The sequence below is a fragment of the Nothobranchius furzeri genome, chromosome 1, assembly GCF_043380555.1.
Source record: "Nothobranchius furzeri strain GRZ-AD chromosome 1, NfurGRZ-RIMD1, whole genome shotgun sequence".
NCBI classification, from domain to species: Eukaryota; Metazoa; Chordata; class Actinopteri; order Cyprinodontiformes; family Nothobranchiidae; genus Nothobranchius; species Nothobranchius furzeri.
In genome coordinates, this window is record NC_091741.1 from 29,602,331 (window position 1) to 29,620,756 (window position 18,426).

Sequence of the window (18,426 nt, forward strand, 5' to 3'; positions counted from 1 at the left end):
TATCAATGCAAGTGTCATAAAGAAGATATGTTGTCTCTTCGGTGTGTCCCTTCAGGAGTCTCCACAGCCAATCATCTGTCCCCATTTAGGGCCATCTTTAGCACTTACACATTAGCGTCGGCACGGTCCCAAAAGGTACCGAACGGTACCGGAATTTGGTTTCACACGCAAGTCAGATTTGCGTTTTCGGTGCTGAGGCGACTCTTTTTCTCAGACCTTCTCCCCAGCGGTTGGACTGAGACTGAGGCGACACTACGGACTGATTGGCCAGCTGAAATTACGCCTACAGCCTCCGATCTGCAAGAAGAACTGTGTGTGTGTGTGTGTGTGTGTGTGTGTGGTGATGGTGGTGGTGGGGGGGGGGTAAATCTAACATGAGCTGTCCCTCTGATGGACTCATTCCTGATCCTGTCCATCCTCATCAATGCCAAAGACAACCTCGACATGCTGAGCTCTAAAGCCTCCAGTTGTGTCTCTTGTCTTGTCCTCATGGACACTTGTCTCTAAACCAGACAACATGGATGCTCTCACTGTTGTCTTCAACACCTAGATCCTTCTCTCACACCTGACACTGTTCTCCACATAGTCCAACCTGCTTCACACACTCCTTCACCTCTTTTCCACCCTCTCTGTAGCTTTGGACCATAGACTTAAAGTCCTCTTCTTAACTTCTGCTCCCTGTTACATCACCATTCCACTAGTGTCCCTCTCATTCACACACATGGATTCGGTCTCCGTTCCTCTCTTTTCATTATCTCCACCTCTGCTCTCACTGCACATCACGATGTCATCTGCAAACCACCCTTGTTGACAGTACTTTCTGTTAGCTTGTTCTTGCTGTCCTGCCCCACCCTTTTTGCCACATTGATAACGTCTTAGTTTTAGTATGAGCCAAAATTGGCGGGTGATTGGAACAGGTAAATATTCCGTGACAAACTGATCTGAAAGCAAATTCAAATTTGTTTTGGGCCTTTGGATGCACCATTGCGCCGCAGTGAGTCTGGAACTTTTACGAAACATGAATGCACACTACTTCCTGTTGGCAGAACAGATCTCCCAGGTTTTTAGTTAGAGAATCATGTTTTTTAAGCTAATCAGAAATATTTTTCAAAACCTGTTATTCATAATCCCTTGAGATGAATCAAAAGGAATCAAAATCAGCTCGGATCTGTCCACAGACCGGCATCAGCATCTCTACTTTTGAACAGTTCTGATAATAAAGTATCTGTTCTGTTGTAAACGCGTTTCCAAGTTCAGATTTTAACAGAAAAGATTTCTAATAGTTGAAGTAAACGTAGGTTAAAACAAGTAAGCTTAACAACAAAAACCTTCTCCCAGTTGTTTGACAAAGCTCCGGTCAGCTCGCTCCTGCTAGCAGAACACCCCCCTGCTGATTTAATGTGCAACAAACTCACATTTGGCACCAGGACCTGAAAAACAACCTCACTGTGTTTTAAAAGTCCCTCGTTGCTGATAGTGAACTCTGCAGTCAGGGCTTTACTCCCACCCTGAAACACTGAGAACGTTTAGGTAACACTTACTCTGGACGCTAAACGGCTGATGATGAGTTAGAGAATAGGAGGGGGGCATCTATTCATGAAATGGCCCCCTCCTATTTGGCACATCTTTTGAGTCCCTGAGGTCCTCTGACCAGTACCTTCTGCTGGTCCCTCCTGCCCGCTATGTGGCCCATGGCAAACGGGCTTTTTCAGTTTGTGCTCCTAAACTTTGGAACCGACCCCCCCGACGGTCCAACTTGCCCCCTCCCGTCTCGCTTTTAAAGTACGTTTGAAGACATATTTCTATTTCCCGGCCTTCCCGGCTGAGACCGTTTAATCCTTGTGCTTTCCTGTTTTTTTAATAGTTTTTATGTGTTTTATCTATTTTGGTGATGTATTGTCTTGTACAGCACTTTGGTTGGCGCTGTCTCCGTCTAAATGTGCTTTATAAATAAAGGTTGATGATGATGATGATTTAACCACATCTGCTGGACACAGTCCTCAGCTGTTCTCAGCTTTTCCTGTCACCCACAATTCAGCTTTGCTGCTGGCTAGTGTAGGAACAGTTAATTAGCATTTTTTCATTATGAATGTTTAACCTATCACACCTTTAAATACATTTGTGGTTAGATGGTGAGTTATAGCTTTTAGCTGTTGAGACAAGCAGCTGATTGCTGGAAATTCTGGAGGGAGGAAGAACAAAACATTCTTGGATTTTAGAGTTTTAACCATAGACGCCATGAATACGTAGACCCCCTATTGGACGCTGGAGGGCGTAACAGTGTTGCCACCATATTGGGTGGGTCTCCTCACTCTCCAAACCCAACTGGAGACTATGCAGGGTGAACAACTAGGCCCGTTTTTTGTGCAGCCTACGTTTGCAACAACCGGTGCACTATTGAAAACATCGTGTTGGATTTCTATTGACTTTTTTAGCCCACCTGATGGGATTTTATATTTTAATTTATGAAATTATATTTGCATTTTAGTTATTGTGCCATATACTGGGAAAAAGCATAGTACAATGCGTTTTTATCTGGGTAAACACAGTAGAAATAAATGCAATGGTGGGCGAATGGCGACCCATCCAATATGGCGGCCTGCTGCTGCTCCAATAGGCAACGCCAGTCCACGTATATGATTTCTGTCTGTGGTTTTAAAAATGTGACTTTAGTTGTAAGGCATCATAACCATTACATCTGACGTTTGCGGGATTCTTATCTTGACCTTTTGACCTCTAGCTTAACCACTTAGATCACTTTCATTTTCATCTGTCTCACTGGTACATGTGCTTAAAGACACACTTTTCCATATTTTTAAATCATTTTCTTGAGCCAGTATGTGCTAAAATGTCACTTTACAGGGTTAATGAAATGCCACTCAGACCCCCCACTGCCCTCTGTGGTCAGAATACGGCACTTGCAACTTCAGAGTGCCGGTCCACTCTGTTGAAAAAATGAAGCTGACACACCTGGTGCTGCAGTCTTCCTCCAGCACACTCCTGCTTGTTTTAGATCACAAACACAGCTGATTTGTTTAATTTAGTGATGAATCGCTCCTGTAGACACTAATGAAGGCTGGGAGACGTTTCAGCTGTTAGATTCAAGTGTTATGAATGCACAGTGAGGAGATATGGTCTGCTTTTAGTTCCACTCAATGGACTCTAGGGGGTGCTAAAAGATGCTAAAACTGCCAAGTGTGACTTTAACTGCACAAAAAACTATAAACAACAACAAAAAAATCCTAAAAATATGCAGATGCTTGTTTGAGTATTGTTATTATTTCTCCATTTTAAATACAAACATTAAACAGGTAAGACATGGTGAGTAAAAAGAGGGCAAACTGCACAACAGTTTCACGACTCTCACAAGTTGCTCATACCCCCCATGTGCCACGGTTGTACAGAAAACCTCTGACAGGAGTGTTGTTTGTACTAATTCAGTGATTCCAAATGAAAACGTGGTTTCTCCATCTCTCCAGCTGGTTGCCATAGTTGCAGTTCGGTGAGATACTGGCTTAGACAAAATATCTCACCAACCACTAGACAGATTTTAATGAAATTATCATTAGATGCACGTCTGAAATGGCTTTTGAAGTCAGCTGTTCACCACAGCTTATCAACATGAGTCAAACCAACAATGGCTGTAACCCAGTCAGTTTCACCGATACTGAGGTCAAATCTATGTGGTAGCAGCTGAGAGCCAGTCCCAAAACACACCACATAGGATCTGTCTTGTTACTAGTGGCTGTGCCTAACAACATTTCCCAGATGTGACCAAAGAAGGCGAAGCTCTGTTATTATGCCACATGCGATGATTTTAGTGGAGATCATGAAAGGCAGGCGGACTTCTCTTGTTTTTAGCTGCATGTTTGATGAGATTTCTATTTAATGTTATAAAAAGTAGGAGACATCCTTCATGTTAGTGACGAGTTTTAAAACAGCAGATTGTTTTCTCACCTCTAAACAGGCTTCATGTTCCAGTGAGATCTTTTTGAGTTGTTCTCATTGTTTTCCTCTGATTTCAACACATCAGTGGCTCTGCTGCCTGCAGAGACCAGCCATGCTCATCAATGGATATTCTCTGGAGACTGAATCGCAGAGATCAATACATTAGAGCGCAGTGTGTTTGTGTGTGTGTGTGTGTGTGTGTGTGTGTGTGTTTGAGACAGAAAGAGAAACTAATAACAGGCTCAAGAGGCAGAAAAGAATTATTTGATTGCAATTTGGCTTTTTGTTCGACATCATTCTAACTCGATTGGTGGGTTTTGTGTCTCAGGGTGTGTGTGTATGTGTGTGTGTGTGTTGTCCACTTGATTGACAATCAGTCTGATCACAATTAAAGGAAATTGATAAGGCTTAAGATCCCCAGTGTTTAGCTGCACAAAGTCCGTCCTGATGGGCATTGTCCAGACAGACAAAGAGGCGGGGACACACACTATCTCAGAGGCTGCCAACACACACCCTTCACCCATCACTGTCTGTGCTCTCTCCTTGTGTCCACCCAGGGTGCCCGAGCACATCTGCTCCCACTCCTCAGCAGCAGGGCTTTTCACTTGCAGAGTCGTCTTTTCTCCATCGGATAAGACCCATTTAGCTCAATTACAGCTAAATGAGAGGCTGAGATGGAGATGAGAGAAAGTGGAGTTAAACTGTGAGAAAGCAGAGAAACATAATGTGGAACAGATGAAGAGGACGGAGTGGGAGGAAAAACAGGGCACTGGAGACACAGAGAGGGAGAGACGGAGAATTCCCACTCACTGTGTCTGGTTTCATAACTGTTTCCATTTGTGGCAACGTGTCTGTTCCATTTCTGCATGTCTAATGGAGAACAAGTCCTTTTAGGAAATAGCTGATTTCAATACAATTTGAGACGTTTCCTTCATGGATGGAAGTAAACCCCAGTCAGAAACGTACCTGAGTTAGGATTATTCTGAGATCACACTAATACAGTCAGCAGTTACTAATCCATGAATAATTTAGGCCGGAGACACTTTTAGACTTATCACTCTCAGATGAATTTAGTGAGCCAAAAGACAGAAACCCTAAAACACACGGTGCTTTTTTGGAGAAATACTGGGACGCACGCTGGTCAACTGGTTTAAAACCATTTATTTTCTTATAGTATTTTAGTTGTTAGTTGGTTATTTCATTGTTAGTTATTTCGGTTTTTGTTGTTTTCTTAGATCAGCTGCTTCAGTTGTCATTTTTAATCAATTTCCCTCTGGGATTAATAAAGTATTTTTGAATTGAATTGAATTGAATTGAAAGAAAAACTATGATTATGGCCAATCACTAATCGCGGATCTAAGAGGAATTTGTGGAGCAATCTGGCAGATTGTCCTTTGAGATCGGAGCAACAGCAGTCAGAGAGACGAGGGTTGGAGGACGGCTTCTTGTGTGAAAACGTTCACCAAACTCACTCAGACTGAATCACAACAAAAGGATCCTGCTGGAGATGAATAGGAGTCGCTCCCTTCTGTCTTGCCTCTGATTGGTTTAATGATGACATTTTAAAAGTGTGTGTGTGTGTGTGTGTGTGTGTGTGTGTGTGTGTGTGTGTGTATGGCGGGGTTGAGAACGTCACCATACCATAGCTTCTGCATGACGACATGAAGTCTGAGGACGGGAAGGATTCTTTTTAAATCTGGGAGCTTGAAATGAGGGAGCAGTTCTTGTGATTCTTCTTGGGTTTTTGCAATTTGCAACAACGTTTTGCAGCTCTGATGAAACATTCATTGGTTCTGTGGTGTTCTCGTGTTTGTGGGCTATGCCAAAGCAGCTGCAACTTCAGAGACGCAATACTGGTTCACATCCCAGCCTGCCACAGATCTTTCCTCTATCCCTCACTCTCACACAGACACACAGATTACCAGATATTTCATTACAAACCAGAGAGAGCCCATTGGGAGATGGTCGTTCCTCGCTAACTAGGTCTTTACCAGGCTGTCAGAAATGCCTGTAAATATTTTACTGCAGCTCTGCTCCTGGTTCCTTTGCTGCAGATGAGTCAGTGGGTCTGGTCTCCAGCTGGATCGGCCCGACTGGCTGCTTCAGAACGGCAACAACAAACGTGCTTTCGTGCTCTTACTCAGACGACAGAGAGCATGACTCCTCCTGTTGACTCAGAGCTATTAAACTAACAAGTAAATTAAAATTCAAGCTACAGATAACTGAAGGTTCGTCATCCCATGGAGGAACACGAGTTAGCTTTCAATCTGAGACTTTTTCATGATGAGAAAACGCGGAGTTAGGAGCTGTTTTTGGGTAAATCTCGAAACTAACACGACTTTTTGGCACTTGGAGTGTCGGGAGTGACTCAGCTACTTCCACTAGCAGTTGCTTGTTGATTAGCCGTGGCAGCCATCTTGAATCCAAAACCTAAATTTAAATGAGATTTTCTGAGTCCTATTAAAATGTGCCAAGTTGTTCTGAACGGACAATAAAGCCACACTAATCTATTGTGATAGTTTATTAATTACATTTATAATGGCAAAGCAAAAGAAGTTTAAATAAAAACACAGCAGAGCGTTTGCCTTTCTTTATTTTCTATGACCCATTGTTCATCACTGTTCATGCTGACAGAGTGGATCTATTGCACAGCAAGCTGTGGCCTTATAAATCATTCTGAACACAAATGCATCATGATGTCACATAATTTATATAGCATTAAGACTTCTTTAAGAATCACACATTTTATTATAATCTATCAGTCTGTGGCTCAGCCCTATGGTTCGTGACATATTTAGCTAAAACATCAATATTTAATGCAATTCTGCAATTGTTCTCACTCATCACTTTGTGTTTATTCTCTCCTCTCTGATCCTGTTTGACAATGGTCTTCGTCTCCACCTGGACTGGGCAGCTGCTTCCCCCATCTCTGTGAAGAGCATCATGACCCAGGAGGGGCAGGCTCTGCCCTCTCCCACTCCACCTGAGAACCCAGCAGAGCCCAGTGCAACCACCACGGACGCACCAGCAGAGACGCACCATGAAACAGCTGAGAACGGACCAGAGGCTCAGGAGGACGACACAGAGGAGGGGAACCAAGGGAAAGAGATCAAAGGAACGGAAGGGGTGGCACAGGAGGAGACACACGGGGAAGGCGAGGGGAGTGCGCATGTAAAGGATGAGGGAGGAGGAGGAGAGTTAGAAAATGTTGCTGGTGCTGAGGCGGAGGAGGAAGGGGACAATGAAGACATGCAGCCTTCTGCTGCTGAGGAGACTGGACAACCTGGACGGTTAGTGCACAAAATCATCTGTGCTGTTCATGTAAGAATGTTTCATTACCAACTTATTTACAAAAGATGTGCTTCCAAGTGATAATGCACATGTCACCTCCATCCAACACGCAGATTCTTAGTAAACTGAGCCTGTCCTTTGGTGCAGTACCAGAAAACTCCGTCCTCAGTAGTTTCCTGGCCCGTGATTATGTTAATGCGCTTAAAGCTCTGATGGCAAATTTAGAAAACGGTAACGCTTTCTTTTACAATCCCCTAATTAATAAGTACTTACATAGTAAGTTATTGTTTCTGAGTTATTAAACAGTTATTACCATGTAACTCAGGTTCAATTCTAGATTTAATTTTTATTAATCATCCCCAGTAAATATAATTACACTTTATTACATTTATACACTTTAATTACACAATAAAACACTTTAACTTACTATGTAATTACCATGTAAGTACTTAGTAATTAGGGGACTGTTAAAGGAAGCGTTACCTGGAAAACCAATTAGCTTAAAACAGTTCTTCAGGCCTCTTAACATTCTAGCATATAGTATAGCTATAAAATACTGTGGAGATTAAATAAATGAAAAATATCAACAAAGTGGTTCTCTTGCATTCATCTAAAAACCTCAGCCAATAACACGGCTCGAACCGAAAGCAACTATTGGACCATCTGGTTGTCTGTCTCACTGAACCTCCGCAATTCCTGCGGGTCCTCCGCACATACGCACTCGCGTAGTAGCAGCAGAACACCACTGGTGTGAGAGGTTCTCCACTCAATAGTATCAGAGGAGAACAAACAGCCGGCTGCTACCTTCAGCTTTGGGACAGACTAGCAGAGTCCCAAAAAGAAAACACCCTGTGAAGTCATGGACAACTAAAGACATCTGGACCTAGAAACCGGCGACTGGTGTTTAGCTCTAGCTCGTTTCCTCTTGAAATGCGGGTTTCCGGTTCCGGGAGGATATCCGAGGGGAGGGGTGAGTGTTCCATGTCTGTGTTAGGATTTTAAACCTAGCTTGTTCTGCAGATTCACTAGAACAATTTTAAATAGAAAGGCAATAATCCTCAACTAAAGGAGTTGAAAAGACAACAAACAAAAGAGCAGAATGGGCCAAAAGGCAGCATCCCACAAGGCTTCGGAATATCAGAGAGCAGTAAATAATAATAATAATTAACAAAGTACTTCTTCAGGGCTGTAATTGTAAAAACTTTTGTTGAAATAATTTAAGGCCATTTTATTTTCAAACATGCTAAACAATGAATCTGTTTAATCTCGAGGCTCAGCGTCATTTCAGATTTTTCTTTCCTTCCTCATGTTCCAGGCTGGAAAATGGTTTAAATGGGAAAGATGAAGAGGAAGAAGTTGGTGAAGATGATGAAGAAGGAGACGGGAGGGAGGGAGCCACAAATCTGGACACGTTCAGCTCTAACTTTGAGACAAATGTAGAGCAGGCTGACACAGAGGTGGAGGAAGAGGAGGAGGAGGAGGTCCAGAGAGACGCAGACGAAAGAGAAAACCAGGACAGCTTCAGCTCCGCATTCGAGCAGATCGTTGAGCAGGTTGATGTTCCAGATGAAGAAGAGGAGGAGGAGGAGGAGGAGGAGGAGCGGGAATCTGAGGAGGAGAGGGACAAAAGCAAGGTGGTGGACAGCAAAGATGGCTTCAGCTCCACGTTTGAGCGCATCGTAGAGTCTGCCTTGTTGAGAGGGGGGACATGTTACAGCAGCCTGGACTCTCTGGACGTGCTGTCTCTCACCGATGAGATGGACAGCTGCGTCAGCTTTGAGGCCCCACTGACTCCTCTGATCCAACAGAGGGCGCTGTTACTGGGGCCAGAACCATTGGAGCTGGAGCTGGCAACAGTTGAGGAGCAAGAAGGGGCTGAGGCTGGACCTGATGCCATAGATGGTGATGTCACAGCCGAGCAGAGCCCTGTCCGAGGAGCTGTGGCTGGAGTAGGGGGAAGTCCGTTACGGACAACCATACCAGGTAGCAGGTCGGAGTTTGTGTTGAGCCAGCCTGGACGCTGGGCCATCCCTAATGGATACCACTCAGAGTGCCAACGCTCTGGAGCCATGATGAACTCTGTCAGGTAAGGAGGAGGAAAGCTTCAGCTGAAATTTAACCACCAGCTGTTTTCAAAAGAATGAATCTGGGACCATGATCTTCCCATACCTCTAGTTTGAGGGTCTACAGGAAGAATCTTACATGATTTAATAATAACGTATAGGTGGTGTGTAGAGGGCTTATGAAAGCTGTTACACACTCCTGTAGGTTTTTTACAGAGGGAATGTCTGAACCATCCACATCTAAAATAACCACACAGAGGAGTGAAACAGACAAGATCCAAAGCAAACGGGAGAGCCCCTAGAGGCCGATTGCAGGACAAGTTTTAAAGTAACACAGAGCAGTTTTCTGCTCCTCTGCCCTACTGGTTGAAAGTGGAATTACAACTGCTGTAAACAGCCCTGCTGTAGCTAGTGCTATCAACGAGCTAACACTAATACCAATACTAAAATAAATCACAAAGTAAAAAGATCCACACAAAATATTATTACTTACAAGTCCAGTAGCGACAAATCCAGGTCACCATCAGTCTGTGATTGTGTAGCCTCCTTTAGCTCCCTCAAAGTTGCGCAGGCTGTGCCGATGTTCACTCTGGTTTTAGCTCTTTGCTTCGCCTTCAAAGACATTACTCTTACTTTTACTTCCAGGCTCCGTCTTGATGCCAACAGAAAAATCAAACTTCTTTTTCTTCTTCTTGTGATTTTAATTGGTGATTGACAAACGGAAAAAGCTAACTGCTAGCATTACAGCTAACAGTCATAAAGCAGGTAAAGAGGGCTCCCTAGTAGGGCCGTACGATTTGACAATATAAGATTGTTAAGGATTAATGTGATGACGATCTACTCCTCTGGAGATAGTAGAACCGTCTATTTGCGTTCTATCACCTATCTGTATCATTATTTCTTAACGTTGTACACAACATGTTTTTTTTTCTCATCCGAGTCACGCTATTTGCTAGTCTGCTTCTGTCGACACACACCGATTAACCAATCGGAGCAAGTTTTAGGCAGCATGTCGGTTTGATTATCAGGGGTGCTCAGTAGAGCTGAGTAAAATAATCTAATTGATGCATTAAGATGTGGACATAAAGGTTTAGGAATCACACCATACTCCATTATACTTCATGGGACAGCAGTAGCTCAGGAGGTAGAGCAGGCTGTCCAGTAGTTGGAAGGTTACAGGTTTGATAACGGCTCTGACCAGAGAATTCTGCTGTTGTGTCTTTGGGCAAGACACTTAACCCACCTGGACTGCTGGTGGTGGTCAGAAGGACTGGTGGTACCAGTGTTCGGCAGCCTCGCCTCTGTCAGTGTGCCCCAGGGTAGCTGTGGCTACATCGTAGCTCATCCCCACCAGTATGTGAATGTGTGTGTGAATGGGTGAATGACCGAATGTGTTGTGAAGCGCCTTGGGGGGTTGTAGAACCCTAAGAAGCCGCTGCCGCTAGCATTAACCACTAGCTTGCTCCATCTTTAAGCAGTGGTTATGTGTTCTGACGTGTCTGCTCGTTCACCTCTGGGTCAATGTTCTGCTCTAAACTTTGCATTTGGCTTCGTGGCTTTCCATTTTTGGGGAGGTTCATTTGTGCATTAGCTGGTCTCAGCCAGCCTTTTTATCGCGGCTGCCGACCGGAGCTCTGTTTATCTCGTCTGTGTGAGATGGGCCAAACCCCGCCTCCGCGTGTGCTCAGGAAACAGCTATGGAGGGCAGCAAGTCCAAAATGGCCACGAGTGCAATTCTCTGGTAGTGGATTCAAATACATCATGAATTTTGACTAACATGATTGATTTTTTCTGTGGGCAAGAAGTCATTACTGGGTAATGTTGTGGCTGATGGGATATCAGCCACCACTGGATAGAATTGAATTATTTTACATTAATTATAAATATATTATAAATAAAGTGTACGTGAGATAATTGAGACATGCATCTCTAGCTCTTAACTAGATAGATAGATAGATAGATAGATAGATAGATAGATAGATAGATAGATAGATAGATAGATAGATAGATAGATAGATAGATAGATAGATAGATAGATAGATAGATAGATAGATAGATAGATAGATGGACGGACAGACAGACAGACAGATAGATAGATAGAGGATAGATGGATGGATAGACAGACAGACAGACAGACAGACAGACAGACAGACAGACAGACAGACAGACAGACAGACAGATAGATAGATAGATAGATAGATAGATAGATAGATAGATAGATAGATAGATAGATAGATAGATAGATAGATAGATAGATAGATAGATAGATAGATAGATAGACAGACAGACAGACAGACAGACAGATAGACAGATAGATAGATAGATAGATAGATAGATAGATAGACAGACAGACAGACAGACAGACAGATAGACAGATAGATAGATAGATAGATAGATAGATAGATAGATAGATAGATAGATAGATAGATGGACAGATAGACGGACAGATGGATAGATAGATAGAGGATAGATGGATGGACAGATAGACGGATAGATGGACAGATGGATAGATAGATAGATAGATAGACGGATAGATGGACAGATGGATAGATAGATAGATAGATAGATAGATAGATAGATAGATAGATAGATAGATAGATAGATAGATAGATAGATAGATAGATAGATAGATAGATAGATAGATAGATAGATAGATAGATAGATAGATAGATAGATAGATAGACAGATAGATGATAGAGAGACAGACAGACAGACAGACAGACAGACAGACAGACAGACAGACAGACAGACAGATAGATAGATAGATAGATAGATAGATAGATAGATAGATAGATAGATAGATAGATAGATAGACAGAGAGATAGATAGATAGATAGATAGATAGATAGATAGATAGATAGATAGATAGATAGATAGATAGATAGATAGATAGATAGATAGATAGATAGATAGATTGAATCGTGGCATAAATACTTCACTCTAAAGCTGCTCCAAAGACATTCAAAGCTGAAATATCGACCCATTATGGATTTTTAAATGGAAGGCAACTTTTTTGTTTCATCACGTTTGAAACAAATGAGCGATTTTTCTTACCTAAATCAAAACAAGTGTTCAGACAGTACCCTTAAAGAGGTATGCTTTTAAATTGATGTACTTTACTGGTAAATAACTTCCAAAATGTCTGAATTGTCTGAATAGAAAATATTGTGATTTTGCAAAAAAGAAATCGTGATATGAATTTTTTTCCATATGGCCCACCCCTAATCACTAGGACACCTACCCGCTCCACCAAACTATCAAGTGTGGTTTCTGGTCAGCAGAGGGCTGCAGAGTTATGTTAAAGCTCCAGCTTGAAGTTTCAAAAACTATCTGTTGTTACTTTAAGTCCTTCCTCCTTGAAAAAGAGAGCAACGTTATATTTAACAGGTATTACTTACTTTGATCCACTCAGTTATTGTTTTGCTGCCGTGTGTCGATACAAATGTACGAGTAGCTGTAATTACTTCAGAGTTTTTGTTTTCAGGGTATTTTAGTGTGTTTCTGTTTTCGGTGTTTAGGTTCTCTCAGCTCCTCACTCGCACCTGCTCGTCATCTGCTAATCTCACCTGTCCTGAGTCAGCAGTCGCCCTCCCAGCATGTTTAGGCCTAGTCCACACGTAGCTGGGTTTTTTAAAAACGAATATCCGCCCCTCCAAAAACTTGCATCCACACCACCTCGTTTAAAAAAAAACTCTGTCCACACGTACCCGGATAAATACGTTGTTGAGGACATGCCAGACCTGTAGGCGGCAGTACTTCCCCCGTTCTTAAGCTCGTCCTTCGTCTGTGGTCTTCCACAAGGAGCAGTAATTCCTCTTGCAAAAACAAAGCAGAAAGCGCTTGGACGATTGATAAAGCGAGCGCAGCTCTGAGGGCATCCATGCTGTCGGCTAGTGTAAACACAGGTCGCACACGTGATGTCAGCATTTTTTTGTCGCGGAAAGTGACGTTGCGGACCTTAAAACTCCGGTTTTGTCCGTCCACACGCAGACACCCAAAACGGAGAAAACGCAGATCTTCACTTTGGCCGGAGTTTTTAAAAAGATCCGTTTTCGTGTGAAAAAACTCCGTTTCGTGTGGATGACAGGCCAAAACGTAGAAAAATATCCCCGGCTACGTGTGGACAGGGCCTTAATTTCTGCTTTTCTTCACTCCTATGCCAGACCTCCTCAGCGTGTCCCTGTTTGCTCTTGTCAGTCACCTCTGTGTGAGTGTTTGTTGCTGCCTGCATTCTGGGTCTGATCCCATTCATCTTAGGGCGTGTGTGTGGAGCACAGAAACCTGTCGTCTAAAAACACACACGCTGGGTTTGTAGGTCATTCTGAGCTGATCTCAGGAGGGAGTGTGTGCAGCGTTGTTTCTCTTTTGTTGATGACCTGCCAACGCAGAAAGGTTGTGTGGCACCATGCCTCTCACCTGTTAGAATATCCCCCCCCCACCACCAAACCAAAATGATGCATTCAATGAAAAATGGAACATTTGAATGTGCAACCAGTTGGGAAAAACCAACGAGCCTGGCCTCTAGTTCAGATTTAAAATGCTAGATATTTGAGGGAGTGGTGTAATTCCGCTGAAAATGTTTATTTAATGGTGACGTTACATTTTATCAGAACATTTCTCACCCTTTTTGAATGTCAACAGCCCCTCAGGGCAAATCAAAATAATAGGAAAAACATTTTAATTTCAGAAATGCTGAAACATGTTTTATACTGCAGAACGGTGACCCAGATGTCCAGTAACAATATTAAGACAGATGAAGGTTGAGCTTACTCTTAAAAACATCACTGAAAAAGCAGAGGTCACGCTGAAGTCCTTGGCTCAACCAGCAGGTGGCGCTAGAGTGTGAAACCCACTGTTCCTAGCAGGTTCCTAGAGAAGAAGGTTGGAGGTTATCTTCTTTTGTAAATCAAATAAACTGGTTTAAATGAGCGGATTAACCACAAGCCCAACTAGTCAGTATTCACCTCTTTTCCCTGGAAAACAAGACAAGAAGTTAGAGATGATGCCTGGAAGGTCTGGCTGAATTATTCAGGTTTTCATCTTGTGTGTGGACCTTCTGGTTATAAAAGTGTGATTGTTGTTTGCAGAAACCCTGCTGGAACAGCTGACATTACTTTAGACATCTAATGACTTTAATAGCACCAAAGAGGGTTTAGGAAGACGGCACAGCCACTGAGGAAGGAAGACGCTAACGAGAACAACATGGTGGCTGTACGTGAGCGGTGGCTCTGTGGTTGGCGTTTACACAGCCTCTGTGGCTTCAGTTTCTCTAGAGTTTACGCTGCAAACATGCTAGAATCCTAATTAGAGGCACGGTCCACGATGTGCAAAGCTAACTGCTGTGATTTCCTGGTGTGTCACAGCCCCATGAGGCAGAATAAAGACTGCAGCAGGCTTTTGGATGTCTGCTCTGAGCGGAGACTTCCCAGTCTGCAGATGTTGCACGGCCCTGCTTCCTGACCACCAGAGCCAGGCTGAATGAGCCATTGTTTGTGTCATGACATCATCGCCTTCAGCTTTCCTCTGCTCAGCAGGATCTTGGAGTGAACATGTGTGCACACTTAGAGCTAGCATGGCTATGTCTGCTGTTCCATCTCAGCGTTTCATTTCAAAGTCTGCTTTGAGCCCTTAAGTGGGTTTAAATGTGGAGCATTTAGAAATGCAAGGGACAAACCACTTCATCTGTTTTCGCCTCCTGTTTAGGATGATGATGAAAATCCCATTCCGTCTGGAGCTGGCCCTTCCTCACACTCCTCTGAGAAGGCTTTCCACAAGGTCTGAGTTTGGGACCATCCTACCAGCTTTATTCCTTCTCTTTCCTTAGTTCGGTCTCTTGTCTTCATTCCTCCACTTGAGCTGTCTCACCTCACTTTATCTCATCTGGAATCTCCTCCACTCACGTGTTCACAAACACACCACCCTCCTCCCACCTCAGCTCCCATTCCCCCCTCAGTGTTTTCCTGCTGCTGTTTCGTATCGCCGTCCTACTCCTCTCCCCTCCTCCGGGGGAGGAGATCCGAATCACCACAGCTTCTCATTTTGACGCCTGGGCTACTGTGGATAGCCGGTCCTTTTCACTGCAGGACAAAGCAACAAGGACAGAGGTTTAAAGCAGCGCACGAAGGCAGAAGAAACCTGATTTCACCTTAGAGGAGCCGTAGATCATTTTCCTTCTGCTGTTGTTCTGACTAGACACCGGGGTGCCCAATCCTGGTCCTGGAGGGCCGGTATCTAGCATGTTTCACTTTTAACTCTGTTTCAGCTCACCTGATTTCATTCAGCATGTGATTAGCAGACTCCTGCAGAGCCTGATGAGCGGCTGCACAGGTGTTTCAGCCACTGACTCAAGTGTGTTGGAGCAGAAAAACCACAAAACCTGCTGGAGACTGGCCCTAAAGGAAGCAGGTGGACAGACATGGAGACCAACATGCACAAATGTGAACTCGTCACGCACCTGATGCTGATCAGATGCAACAGTTATGGTGTTTTGACTGCATTTCATCAGAAACTCTGCTGGCTTTCCGTAGAAATATTAATTTAGTAAATGGCTTCCTTTATAATGTGCCCTGAGGTGACTTCTGTTGGGAATTTGTGCGACATAATATATCATATAATTGTGTACATATCCTGCTGTCACGTGATAATTGAAGCCATCTCCTGCTGCCTTTTAAGCCCACCTCTGCAGCTTTCAGCAGAGCAGTCGTTAAACCCAACTAGATGAGTGATGCTCATGTGACAATGAAACCACATAGTGGTGTTCCAACACTGCAGCAAGCTCACAGAGGCTTACCACAGGGTACCGGCTATGCTAAAGCCTACACTGAAGTGACAGCAGTTCAGACACACTGGCTTGTGCAGTACCTGGTTATGCAGGCAGTGTGTGTGTGTGTGTGTGTTATCCTTCACTGCCTAACAGATCTGAGCTTAAGCAAAGCAGATAAAAGCCAAGTGCGGTTGTTTCCATATCAGAGGAGCAGCTCTGGCATGTAGACTAATCTCTTTCATGAACGACGCTTTGAGCAGAAACCTACAGACGTTAAAGCAACACGGATGCACGCATAAACAAGGGCGGCGTTTAATTCTTCTACGTCCTAAAGCTGACTCTGGGACACGTACACCAGTTGTCTTTATCGCTCCCACCGACTCGGTTTCTACTGTGGCTCCTCTGTCACACACACACCGTTCATAACGTCACTTAGGGAATAAAAACCTAGTTCTGTGGAACTGCTGAAACATTCAACAGCTTATCCGCCACACACACACACACACACACACACACACACACACACACACACACACACACACACACACACACACACACACACACACACACACACACACACACACACACACACACACACACACACACACACACACACACACACACACACACTGAATCATTTCAGCACTGACGGACTTATCCATCCTGCTTTATTTATAGCTTGACTCAACATTTTTGACACATCCCATAATCTCACTGTAGCAAAGACTGCTTTGGCTGCGCGGGGCTCTCCCTGCCAGCATTTATGGCTTTTGTTCTACAGAGGTAGTTCTCTCAGTGGCTGCTGTTCACAACCACAATCACACATTCGATAATTAGTTCCAGCCAGCCAAAAGAGGTCACTATTGTCTATTGTTTGGTTTAAAACTGGGAGATGTTTGCGTGATCTGGAAGGACGTCACATCAGAAAGTCAAGCTTTTCATTTACTTTACTCTATGTATTTATGAACTGTGGATTTTTCCTTTGGTTTAAACCTAAATACAGTTCTCTGAAATCAGATCTATAGTTTTAACTCTCAAGTCACCAAATCAACAGTTTTTCCTTTCCTGTGGGGATTTTCTAAGCACTATAGGTTTGCTGTTACTTGAGGAACCAGAAAAGTACATAATCTAAAAATGCTGCTGGATTTTAAAGTGGTATTTCACTGAAAAAACATTTTTAGTAATTATTTCTGATTATAATCAGTCACTCTGAACATAAAATAGTCTCCTACACCTATCTCCTGCATTAGCTTGTAATAGAAAATAGATGGTGACACTCTAGGATTAAAAAGCCTGAAAGATCTACGTCACACTGTCACTTAACATTCATGGACTCACCCTTCTTGAGTCACGACGGGGAAGGCTGTTGTTGATTTAGCGTCCATGAAATGGCAGAGAATATCTCAGCTAGTAGAAGCTAACAGTTAGCATTAGCAACTCCACCACACAGCAGAATCTCTTCCAGGCTTGTGTTATTTGTGGAAATAAAATGTCAACATTGCAGAGCGGACAGAGTCAGTGGTAGAGTTGTGTTGCTGTCAGCCAATCAGAGGAGAGATGTCTAAATATCAGGAAGTAGGGCTGGGCGATATGGCCTAAAATCAACATCACGATACACTGAGAATTTCACCTCGATAACGATAAATGAACGATAACTCAAGGTAGGCACAGAAGTAAAAGTTGTCCACTAGATGGGGCTGTCACGTGTATTACGTTGAGTCACATTTTTACGTGACTCAATGGCCGTGTTCGAGATGAGCAGCGCCTCGTCTGGAAAAGAGATGAGAGCAGACGGACGCAGCAGGGGGAGGGGCTGAAAGCCGGCATGTAAGTCGGACACATTTCCCTACACTTGTAGCTCGCGGGTGACGATGGATGAAGATGTCGCGTTAGCGTTCATGCTTGTTACATTTTTTATTTTAATTCTGGCGCCTGTTAGCAACCGAAACACATCCTCACAATATCATATATTGTAGAAATGTGCAAATGGAGACCTGACTGTAATAATAAGTAAAGGTTATCAGCTGTAGGTTCAGTGTTTATAGGAAACGAGACAAAAGAACACAAAACACATTTCTCTTTATGGCCTATATAGTTGTCATCATCAACATAACATGATTTACAGAATACATGTGACCAACTAACATTTTGCATTCTACCCTTGAATGTTTGGATCAAAATATGAACCAATCAGATCTTAGATCAGGTGAGAGCCAGGCGTTTCCCGTCATCCCCTAGGTTTAGCAGCCAGTGGAGAGCCTTGCTCCAAAATCTGCGGCCGCCTTGCTCTCACGAGGTTATCGTTGCCTACGTATGCATGACGTCAGAGCAGGTCGGACACAAATCTAACCGGCATGCACT

General features: G+C 43.5%; 1 protein-coding gene across 2 annotated transcripts in view; it reads left to right on the top strand.

The window, feature by feature from the left end:
• psd2 (pleckstrin and Sec7 domain containing 2) overlaps nt 1-18,426 on the top strand; it is a 62,902-nt gene that overhangs the window by 14,994 nt on the left and 29,482 nt on the right. For both annotated transcript variants that reach the window (XM_070553938.1, XM_070553937.1), the window contains exons 2-3: nt 6,863-7,238; nt 8,555-9,325. In XM_070553938.1, coding sequence (XP_070410039.1) covers nt 6,892-7,238; nt 8,555-9,325 — 1,118 coding nt within the window. In that variant the 5' untranslated portion in view covers nt 6,863-6,891. The remainder of the gene's footprint in view (nt 1-6,862; nt 7,239-8,554; nt 9,326-18,426) is intronic.